Source organism: Catharus ustulatus, chromosome Z (genome assembly GCF_009819885.2).
Source record: "Catharus ustulatus isolate bCatUst1 chromosome Z, bCatUst1.pri.v2, whole genome shotgun sequence".
Classification (NCBI taxonomy): domain Eukaryota; kingdom Metazoa; phylum Chordata; class Aves; order Passeriformes; family Turdidae; genus Catharus; species Catharus ustulatus.
Window position 1 is genome coordinate 31524265 of NC_046262.2, and position 11769 is coordinate 31536033.

An 11769-nucleotide genomic window follows, 5' to 3' on the forward strand; every position below is an offset into this window, starting at 1 on the left:
TCTGCCAGAATTGGGTGCACTCTCACATTATGACTTGCATATAGGGAAGAAGAAAGAGTATGTAATCCATTTTCTGCTTGATGTCAGTTACAGTGTGATTGAACCTTTTCCCAGAAAACTTGTTAATATTTTGTCTTGATGCCAGCTAAGATGTTTCTTGACATATCTTCACCTCACTTGACATATCTCCACCTCACTGAAATCCATCCCTATTGAAAGCTAAGAAAGAGACTAACAACTTGAATAAGGTCATTTTTGAGCAGCAGAAATCATCCTTGCAAAGATTAAAGAAGCATTTTTTTTTATTATTTAAGAGATTTGTCAATTTCATTGTTTCATTACTCTTCATAGCACTGGTTCAGAACTTAGTATTTCACAACATTCCAATACAATCATTGTATTTTTATTTTAGTATCAAATAAATTGTTAAACTGAAAGCTGTAAGTTTAAAAACTGGAGTGTTTCATTTTATAAATAACATTGCTTAGTCACTTACTTCAGCTCGATCTTGAGAATGCCATCTTAAGAACTTTTTCTAAGGGTATGTTAAATGTGATTTTCCCCACTGTTCTTTGTCTGTTTTCAAGTGAACCTTTCTTTGCAAGTAATTAAAAAAAAAAAACCCAAACAAAAACCCAACTTCACATTTGTTCTGTTTTGAATTCAAGTATTTGTCTCTGACCTTTGCTAAAACTTGTAAAATCACAAGGAGATAAGCATGAAAGAAATCATGTGCTGTTCAAGTACTTAAAGTCCAGAGAAATGCACTGAAGTAGAAAGGGGATTAAGAGAGGAAAGAGAGTGAGGCCAAGCCATACTGTGTTGGTACAAGACGGATTAGCAAGCAGACTGAACCAGGAGAGAAATTAGCAGTGTTTATTTCAGGTTAGACAGTCACAGGACGTGCAGAGATAGAACAAGATCTCAGCAGTGGAGAGGTATCAGGAAGAGAAACAGGTACAATGCATGAAAAAGTATAGCTTCACTTTATGTTACAGCTGGCATGGAGAACAGCAAGAAAATAGCGGGGAGAGCAAAATACACTAGTTAAGTGCAGAAAAGGCATAAGCTGGGGGAGGGAAGGAGGGCTGAAAAAAAGTTTTTGAAAACTGCTGCCTTAGACAGGTTTTAGAAGTTTGTGGTAGTGAAGTAAATGTGTTTGGCAAGTGCAAGATAGGAATGAGCATTTTGGAAGGATTTAGAAGTTAATGAGCAAATTTAGATCTCCTTAGTTACTATCTTTTGTGCAAACAATGAGAACATTCGTGTCTGTGGTGAGAGCTGTTCACCTTTTCAGGCAGAAGTATAGAGTTAGGAATTTTCTGGGATGAAAGGGGGATTTGTATCACTTGTTTTTATTCTGCCTTTTCTCTCTCTTTCTGCCTCTCTCAACAGAGGGAGCTGGGTGTCCCAAGACAGGAGTGGAAACCAGCTCTGCGGGTGGACAGCCAGCTCTGGGAACAAGCCGGCTCTGCTTGACCTGCTATCATGCGGATCCCCATGCTGCTCCACCTTTCCCTGCTACTGCTCACCATGTGGGGCCAAGCTGGAGCTCAGTTCCCCCGACAGTGTGCAACCGTGGAGTCCCTGAGGAGCGGCATGTGCTGCCCAGACTATTTCCCCGTGTTTGGGCCAGGCACTGACCGGTGTGGTGTGTCCACGGGCAGGGGCCGGTGCGTGCCAGTGACGGTGGACTCGCGGCCCCATGGCCCCCAGTACATCCACGACGGGCGGGATGACCGCGAGCAATGGCCCATCCGCTTCTTCAACCAAACCTGCCGCTGCAATGGCAACTTCTCTGGCCACAACTGCGGGGCCTGCCGGCCCGGCTGGACTGGACCCACCTGCAGCCAGCAGATCAACATAGGTAAGGACCTCAGAAGTACGGCATGAAAGCTGCTCGCTGTCGGTGCGCGCGGTACCTAGTGGAGTTGTGCTCTTCAAGGCACAAAATGTCCATTATATTTATTTATTTATTCCATTTATTTAGGTATGTTGCTAAAGAGGTTATTAAAGTAGATGCTAGAGGAGCTGTTCAGTATGTGTATAAATTACTTATACTCACTATCCATTAAAAGGAAGAAAAGAAACCTGTAGTTAATGCATGAAATTCCATTGAAAAATTGACTATATCTATATAGAATGTCTATATATATAAAAAATATATTATTTGGATTTAAGAGTAAAACAATGCTACAGGCATGCACCTGTGCTCGTGAGTGTGTTTGGGAATAATATGTACCTCCATATGTTTAATACCTCATAACTATTTTAAATGTGACAGAACTTCTCTTAATTCAAAGTCCCATAATGCAATTCTAAACTATGCACCTTTTCTGGTAAATTTCTCTGTCTTTATTGCTGTCAATATTTTTTAAAACCTTAATCATGACTGTGGACTGTTCAAATGATTCAGTCCAGGATGTGGTAAGTCTTGTTTAAGTACTCCAGTTTTAGTTAAATCTAGCATAACACTAGACAGGATCTTGAATTTTTTTTAAATGGATATGAAATCCTTGCAAGACTGGAAAAATGTTGAATGCTATAGGCAATTTTAAAAAGAAAACAGGCTAGTTCTCATCTGAAAACCATCTGAATGGACAAGATTTCAGTCTTCATTTTTAAATTTAAACACTTTTAACTTCAAAGATGTTATTGAAATCCTATAAAATCCATAATCCCCCCAAATGAGCAATGGGTTTGCTGATATGTTAGACAAGAGGTGTCTAGCACAAATATGCAGCGTTTCTTTCTGCAGAAACGGAAACCAGCACTGTCATTTTCACCAGAATAGGGTGAAATTAATGTAAGACCATGTTCCAATAAGGGTTAACAATGCACCACTTAACAATCAAAATTTTAGCAACAATTCATTAATAATAATTTATTGATGGCTATGGGAAAGACATTTGAAATTTTTTTTCATCCTTTGAGCTTCAAGAACTAAGCCAGAAAACAGAAAGTATTACATTAATTGGGTCTGCTAAGCCAGATTGCATTCTCTAATATTCTGGCCTATTCTATTTTACAATGAAGAATAATCAAGACATAAATGTTAACACACAAACTTAACAACATAAAACTAGTGACAGACAAACAGCAGTTTTAGATTATTTTCTACAATGTACAAGACCATTTTTTACTTTCGTCTCATTAAATCCTTTAAAATGCATTAAAATGCCAAATATATCAGATATATCATGCATGATAATATGAGTTTAAAGAGTGTAAATTACTTTCTTATTATGCTTTAAGTTTTCACATTGATGTTATCTCTTTCGCCCATTCATAGATCTGGCCCCATCTGCTCAGATTTTAGAAATAATTACTGGAGTACTGTTTGCATATCCATACTAAATTGCTGTAAAATGTGGTTTAATGTCGTCATATCTTCTCAGTTCATGACTAACTCTAATAATAATCATGATTTTTTATTGTGGTTCAGGCACATACTTAAAAATGAAAATGTTAAGATACCTATGTAAATCAAAATTATATAGACAATTATAATTCTCTACCTGAAACACCACAAAAACCACCACAAATGAACCAGTCAGCCAACCAACCAACCAACCAATAAAAAATGAACAAAATCAAAAACCACAGAACTTCAGTGATGAGAGCTAGTGTGGCAGCTCAGCTCTGCAGAACAAAACAGTATGTTTCAGGATACACAGTCCTTGGATGAAATTCATGCTTCAGGAAAGACTTTATTTAAACTTCCCAAAGTTAAATATCCCTCACAGAGTCTTTTTTTTTTTAGTGAAACATAATTCACTCTTATTCTTCATATAGATTCACATTGAAGATCTGTCACTTGTTGTATCAACATAATCTATCACTAATTTGGACAATGAGTAATGGATTTTTAATGTTTTTTATAATGACAATAAGTAAATATTGGATTTCTATCTTCATCTTAGTCTAAACTAAGTCTGAAATTTTCTCAGACCATGTGAAAGAAGGACTGAGGTAATTGGAACTCAGTTCTTCTAGCTGGAATACTGCTATTTCAACAAGTCCCTTTTCTTCCTTGTTTCCCTCTCTATGTGTGGACAAAGACATTTTTTCATTATTTTGAGATAACTCCTAAAATGATCTAATATGTGGCAGTTTTTAATAATGTCAGGTTTAAGAGATAAGAGACAAAATAAGAGATAATGTCAGATTAAAGAGATACTGTACTGAGTGAAATTCACAATAATTCACTGGTGAATCTGCCATTTTTCCTACAAAGGTTCAAGAATAAGAAAAATTAATTCTTCATTAAATTGCCAAACTGAGAGTTTCTGATTATTATAAATTGGTTTATAGTGCTCGTTTATTGTAGAGTACTACCACAAGAAAGCTTAAGTATATTGGATGAAGTTCTGAAAGGTTTGTGAAAGGTTTGTATGACAAAGAACTGTCTTCGTCTTTTGTCTAGCAGGATGGAAATATGATCTGTAACAGTACTCCTAAGAGTACTAAAATGTAAAGGATTGGGCCTTTATTTTAATTTATTTCAGTTTTTTACAAAATAAATAACATCTTCCATTTATGCTCAGGGAGTTTCCCCAATTAAAAAAGGGTGAATACTTGAAGAAAACGGGAATTACCTAGAATTATTAGGAACACAATAAATAAGTTCTGTGAGATAAAACTTCAGTGTCTATTACTTTGGTAACTTGCTTTTTCTGCACTATCACAGTCAGAAGGAACCTTTTGGATCTAAGTGCAGAAGAAAGGAATCGCTTTGTGAATGCCTTACACCAGGCCAAGGTGACAGTCCACCCTGACATCGTTATTGCCACTCGAAGACGTGAAGAAATCTTTGGACCGGATGGCAACACACCTCAGTTTGAAAATATCTCCATTTATAACTACTTTGTTTGGTCTCATTACTATTCTGTCAGGAAGACTTTTCTTGGTGCAGGGCAGCAGAGTTTTGGAGGAGTGGATTTCTCTCATGAGGGACCAGCTTTTGTCACATGGCATAGGTACCATCTATTGCAGCTTGAAAGAGACATGCAGGTGAAGCTCATGTAATGTTTACTGGTATTCGTGCTATGTTTTGTACAGCTAAAAAACTTCATATTAAAACAGGCAAAAAATGATAGTAGCTTTCCCTACTTGTTGAAATGATTCTGCTTCCATTTCAGTAACTCATTTGGTATACTAAATTTAATAGAGTGCATTTAGGCTTCAGACTGTCACTTTTATAGAGATGTTAAATGTAATATTTTAATCAGAGCAATAGAAAATGTAAAATTTCCATTAAAATCTCTTGGAAAAATGATTTATTCTGGATATAAGACATTTTATTGGACCAACAATGTTATTTTCAGTGGTGTTTTTAATCTCAAGGCCATTATTCTTAAATAACATTAATCAAAGCAGCAGAAAGCAGCCGAAATTCTGAAGAAAGTGATAACAGAGATGGCTTAGGGATTCAGAATCATATTTAATTTGTGTAACTGGTTATAGAAATTAGTGTTTTGTTGTTATACTGTGTTCCATAAATCAATTATTCTCTTTTTTTCCTTCTCTTATGTGGACCTATTCATAAAATGCGTATAGTATTTTATGGACCATCATCTTCTTAAAAAAGCAAGAATTAGGTTTCAAGGTCAGGACTAAATAGTGTCTGAAATCACTTCAGTGTTTCTACTAGCTTTAATTGCTTTACATCAGGCTGAGGCACAAACTCCCTTCCAAGACACACATTTGTCATCAGTGGCATTTCTCTATGTGGAAGCCCTGAAAAGTTCTATCTGTCTGTGATTTGATATATATTCCTATTTATGTCAGTGGACTTGATCATTAGTCACAGCAAATTTGCCTCACTAACTCCAGAACTGTTCAACTCCAGCCCACACTAGAACCAAACAATGCCAATTGGAAAAGCCAGTATCCCTATTCTTTACATTTCCTTCAGTTCCACAGTTACCTACTTATTATGTGCACTACAAAAGCTATTCTTGCTGACAGGCCATTAAAAATATTTGGGAAATGGGACCTCAGTATTAATTTGTGTTTCTTACTGCTCACAATATGGTTTCATGGAAGAGTTACTTGCTAGTGGGGGAGAGCCATGATTCAGTTCTGTAGTACAGCTATCTGTTCTGTTGAACAAAGGTATCAATGCAAAAAAACTACCTAAAGCTTCTACATGAATTTTCCATAGAGTTCTTCTCTTCTATAAGGCAGGATTCTGACTTTTACTAAGATGTACTTAGCTGTTTCTTAGCATTTTCCTAGCAGTAAATATTATACCTGTCGGTGTCACACACATAGTAACACCATATTTGTGTGGTTTAGAACATGCTACAGGACCCTACTTTTGGACTGCCCTACTGGAACTTTGCAACAGGGCAAAATACATGTGATATCTGCTCAGATGACTTGATGGGAGCTAGAAGCAATTTTGATGTCTCTCTTATAAGCCAGAATTCAATCTTCTCTCAGTGGCGAGTGCTATGTGAAAATGTAGAAGATTATGAAACCTTAGGAACCATCTGTAACAGTAAGTATGAATGATGAAAGATATCTGGAGAGAAAATCTTCTTAATAAAAAATAAATATAATACTTTATATTGCAGCAGCTTTTTCCAGCCAAAAGGTCATAAACTAATTTTTGAACATTCTTGATCCATTTTTCATCAGTCTGTTGAGATAATACATACTCTCAGGAGCCTGTAGCAGAAGAAAGATTAGATGCTTTGCCTTCCCTTCTTATGCAATTCATCTCTTGCATCATAAATAATTAAATCTGGCAGTGTTATTTCTTAATTGAAGCTTAATTTTTCTTCTGACTACTCCACTTATCACCTTCATGGCATTCTGCTCCTAAAATGAGAACACCCAATAAATCCCCATAATAACTATGTGGGCCATGTTTTGAATGTATGTAATACCAGATTCTGACATATCTACCCAAATTAAAATAATTTTTTAAAAACAGTCAATTTCTTAAATATTCATATAAGCATTGTCATGAAAATGGAAAAAATATAAACCGCCCAATATTGGATTAGTCATTTACGTATTTTTTTCCCCAGCAACTCTGTCAGGACATCAGCAATAACCTTGGCCTAGGTCTCATCAGGAAATCACATGGAAAATCTGCAGGAAATTTTCCTAAATCACTTAGAGAAGAACAAACTTCAGAAAGAAGCTTCTAGATGACTTTTTACGTCCTGGAACAGAGAATCCAGAACAGAGGGCCCCATGAGAATTCTTTGCCCAACATAAAGAACTGACCAGTTCATTCAGTGTAAATGTTATTTGTGAGGGATTTTTTTTTCTCCATCATACAATCATGAGAGCATTTCATTCTGTGACATACTGTTCTGCACCTTGTTTTCTCTCTTCTCTCTATTTCCAGGTACTGAGGGTGGTCCCATCCGAAGAAATCCTGCAGGGAATGTTGCACGACCTATGGTACAGCGTCTCCCAGAGCCTGAGGATGTTGCTCAGTGTTTGGAAGTTGGTGTATTTGACACTCCTCCCTTCTATTCCAATTCAACAGACAGTTTCCGTAACACAGTAGAAGGTAAACGTGGCAAATAAAAAGACCTGGAACAACTCCAGATAAGTCAGGGAGCAGACTTGCCACTTTTTCCTGTTGGAAGTATGAGTCTTGAGACAGGCAATTGGACAAAAAAGAACATATTGTTCTTAGCATTAAGTATTAGCTCGTTATTAAGCAGAAATAAGCTCTAGGTAAATTACTTTATAGCCATAGCTTATGTGCCTTAAAACGCACAAAAGACTCAAGAGTCTGCTGCTGGTATAGTAAGTAGAAAATAACTTCAGGTTCTTGACACATAGTTATTAAGTTTCCTTTGTTGAAAACACACTCCTTGCCTGTGGATTGATGTTGCTGCATCCCCAAATGAAGCAAAGAAGTGCTTCTAGCAGTTATTCTTGTATCTGAATTAAAATAAATAAAAGAAAGCAAAATAAATTGAAAGCTTTGGTAGTACTTAGTGTAATGGTATTGAAATAGTAATAGGATTTACTGCTAGACATGCTAGCCCTACTGTCTGGGACATAAAACTCTGTTGTTCTATAAGCTCTACACATTTAAAACTAAACTCTCAGTTGCTGACACCAGAACACACACATGCCCCCAACAGAGAAAAGAGCCTAAAGGTTTGATTGATACTGTTCAGATAGCATCCTAACAACTTCTTCTACACCTTAATAATTCAGAGCTTTTAACACGGAAACATTAAAAAGTGACAGTTCAAATCACTGCCTATTAATAACTAGGTGTTCAAATGCAGCTTTAGAAAATTAAATGTATGTATCCCTCTCTGGAACAATTGGACAAAACTTGAACAGAGTAGGAGTTTTCATGATGCTTTAGATCCTAACTTCTGACTTGAGGGTTATGAGGTTTTGGGTACAAGCAAAACTACAGTCTATCTTCACCGAAAAAATAAACAATATCAGAGCATATGAAGCTTTCTGATATGTGTTCCCCAGTATGCATGGAAGTGATGTATGGAAACCTAACAGATAGCTCATTAGAATAAGTGGCAACATACACCTGCTTTAGTAAGCAGATAGAAAACTCATGCAACTATTTTAAGTACGGTGAAAGATATGTAGGGCATGAATAGATACCTCTATTTTCATGCTATGATGTTACTTTGGCCATTTTGAGGTAGAACCCAGCAGTTTTGCAGTCCACATCTGCACCACTCCTTTATAAAGGCTATTTTAAGCTGAGAATTATGCATTCCAGAAATATTTCTCAAATGTCTGGAGGTAGAGAATTAGCTATTCATTTGTTTTAAGAAAAAAAAAAAAAATAAAAAAAGTATTAATCTGAGACTGCAGCTACCAAACAAAATCTTCACTGGAATTTTTGCTTTCTTCTTTGCATATTCAGGGTACAGTGATCCTTCAGGAAAGTATGACCCAGCAGTTCGAAGTCTTCATAACTTGGCTCATCTATTTTTGAATGGGACAGGAGGGCAAACTCACTTATCACCAAATGACCCCATTTTTGTCCTCCTGCACACATTCACAGATGCTCTTTTTGATGAGTGGCTGAGACGGCATTCTGCAGGTAAGTGTTAGGACAGAGTTAGGATGGGTGGTTGTCAGTCTTTGTAGTCATAAGAATTCAAATTCTTGTGGAACAGCAAGATGCCCCTAAATTTAGGGAGAGGATTTGAATTTTAAGAGTTAGTATAGTTAACAAAGACAAAGTAGTACCAAGCAAGCTCTCTTCCTCACCCCACTGACATGCAATTGCAGATCACTCTCTGTGAAGGGACTGGTCAGGGACAGCAGGCACAACTCAAGAAAACAACATGTGGGAATACACTGTCTCCATAGAGCAAAGACATTGTAACCCTGGGAGGACATTCCATTGTTGTGTAGAGTAAAAAACTAGTTTCTTCTTGCCAAAGAAAGAACAGATGCCATACACCTTCATTTTTATCACCTTTGTGATATACTACCAGCATTCCATAATCATCTCCATATACTTACAAAGGATGGTTACTATTTCTGCCCTTGTTTTTTAATTCTAAAAAGAACCGAAAAAAGTAATATAGGGGAAAGTGAAAAAGAGGGAGAAAGGATGAACAGAATGAAGGATTTGAAAGGAATAAAGAAAAAATAAAAGAAAAAAAAAAGGAGACTAACATCAGTAGGGGAGAATTCAGTCTAACCCTTATGTCTGTGCATCATGCAGCAATTGTATTCCTCCGCACAATGCAGCAACTGTATTCTCTTACGATAATCTATACTCCTCTTCCTTCTTCTACAGAAGACAGCTGTTGCTGCACAACTGAGACTTCTTTGTGCAGCTTCCACAATCTGCCTCACTGAATTTTCCCACATAGCTCTCAGAGAGCAATTGTATCCCCTTGTGGTTCTTACATGATCTATCACAAGGTTTGGTATCATCTCACCACGAAGTATTTTCTTTCTGTTATGATGTTGTTGCTGGTTTGATTGGTTTGGTTTGGGGATTTTCGGGGGGTTTTTTGGGTTGTTTTGTGGGGTTTTTTTGGGGGTTTTTTTTGTTTTGTTTTTTGTTTTTTTTTTTTTTTATTCAGCTGACTTCCTTCTGATTTAGCACAATGTTGCAAAAAAATTCCACTGGAATTTATATCAGCTGTCATCTTGTTCATCACTGCTACAATCAGGCAAAGCAAGAATGTAGAAAAAAGTCTTTGCCATATTTTTCCTTATCCAAATGAGAAGAAATAAAAGGGACAACACAGGCAGAATTTTAAAAAATGTACTGGTGATTTGTATTCAAAACCAGAGATAACATTAGTGGCCTTGATTCTGGACAGCACAGAGACTCTGCTTTGTATCTGTCACCCTAGGAAACAAATCCTTCTAGAGCAACTGAAAAAGAATCCTGGGGTACTCAAAGCTCTGAGTGGGGTGGGGGGGAATGAAGTAGTGCAAGTTATTTTGAATTTATTTACAGAAATTTGATTTGACTTTCAAATTTAGATATCTCAACATACCCACTGGAGAATGCCCCAATTGGACACAACCGACAGTACAACATGGTGCCTTTCTGGCCTCCAGTAACCAATAATGAAATGTTTGTTACTGCACCAGAAAACCTGGGATACAGCTATGAAGTCGAGTGGCCAGGTAAACTGTGAAGCCTAAATACTTAATCTCCTTTTATTCTCTTTTTTCCCTTCATATCTTTGTCTCTTGAAATTTATTCAAATTTCACCAACAATATTTGCTGGTTTTGTAAAGACCTTTTTCTCCTTTCCTACCTTACTTTCCAGATGTTTGTTTGAGATTTGGTATAGCTACTGGTCAAAGATTGTTCCAGCATGAAGTTCCCTGTACCCACCCTAATTTTAAGAGAAGTTCTCATTTGGATCTTAACGTTGAAGAATATCCTTATTCCTATGTCAAATAGCTTCATTAACTCACTAGAGGGAATGCAAATCCTCACAAAGAGGGTGGCAGAAGAAAGGTCCAGAACACATTTTAGAGTGGAGCAAGATAGACTAAATCTTTTCACATTTTTGAACAAGAGTTATCAAACAAAATTTGAATTACTTCTACTTCCCAGCTCAGTGAATAATGACAAATGCGGAGTTTCAGTCTGAACCGTTGATACTTGTCCATATACTTGACATTTGCTCTTAATATCTTTGCCTTTTGTTTACCTTCCTATAGGTCGGGCTCTCCGTGTCACAGAGATGATAACTATTGCAATAGTGACTGCACTGGTTCTTGTTGCAATTATCTTTGCTGCTGCTGCATGTATCGTACGTGTCAAGAAAAATAAGGATGAGTTGCATCAGCCTCTTCTTACTGACCAGTATCAGCACTACTCAGATGATTATGATGGCATACCAACACCAAGCCAGTCTGTTGTTTGAAGAGATGGCACTTTTTTGCATCTGTCTGAAACTGGGGATCTTTTTGCTCTATTTCACAAATGGTGGTCATCCACCCGCTTTAAAATAAAAAGCATAAACTGTCATATGTCTCAATATGTTTCCTTCAGGTTTCCCTTTCATCACTCCTAGGCATCAGTAAGTCATCTTTGCAATGCTAATTCTATGTTGATTATAACAGAATCTTATAAGGGTCGCCTGCAAGCCTTTCCCATGCATATTTCTGTAAAATCTGGCAAACATTAGTTAACTTGCCAATAGCCAATGTCATCTGTCTTGATCTAACCTTTATACCCAGAACTGTTTTATGAGGTACTTTTGTGAAAAGGTCAAGTCTAGAACAGGACAGAAGGAGAATACGAAATACAAGTAAAACCTTGGC

At 36.9% G+C, this 11769-nt stretch overlaps 1 protein-coding gene across 1 annotated transcript; it reads left to right on the top strand.

Annotated features, from left to right (window-relative positions):
• Positions 1 to 789: 789 nt before the first annotated feature.
• On the top strand, positions 790 to 11470 carry TYRP1 (tyrosinase related protein 1). The gene is made up of 8 exons (XM_033085748.2): positions 790 to 957; positions 1396 to 1867; positions 4691 to 5013; positions 6301 to 6505; positions 7367 to 7534; positions 8882 to 9061; positions 10471 to 10617; positions 11164 to 11470. Exons 2-8 carry the CDS (start codon positions 1489 to 1491, stop codon positions 11367 to 11369), a joined length of 1608 nt encoding a protein of 535 aa, XP_032941639.1. The 5' UTR covers positions 790 to 957; positions 1396 to 1488; the 3' UTR covers positions 11370 to 11470.
• The last annotated feature ends 299 nt before the right edge of the window (positions 11471 to 11769 follow it).

What these genes read in the sequence shown, in the direction of transcription:
- TYRP1 (XM_033085748.2), top strand. Translation starts at nt 1,489, where the DNA reads ATGCGGATCCCCATGCTGCTCCACCTTTCCCTGCTACTGCTCACCATG. An exon ending in CAGCCAGCAGATCAACATAG is followed by an intron (nt 1,868 to 4,690) that starts GTAAGGACCTCA and finishes GCACTATCACAG; the next exon opens with TCAGAAGGAACCTTTTGGAT. An exon ending in AGCTTGAAAGAGACATGCAG is followed by an intron (nt 5,014 to 6,300) that starts GTGAAGCTCATG and finishes TGTGTGGTTTAG; the next exon opens with AACATGCTACAGGACCCTAC.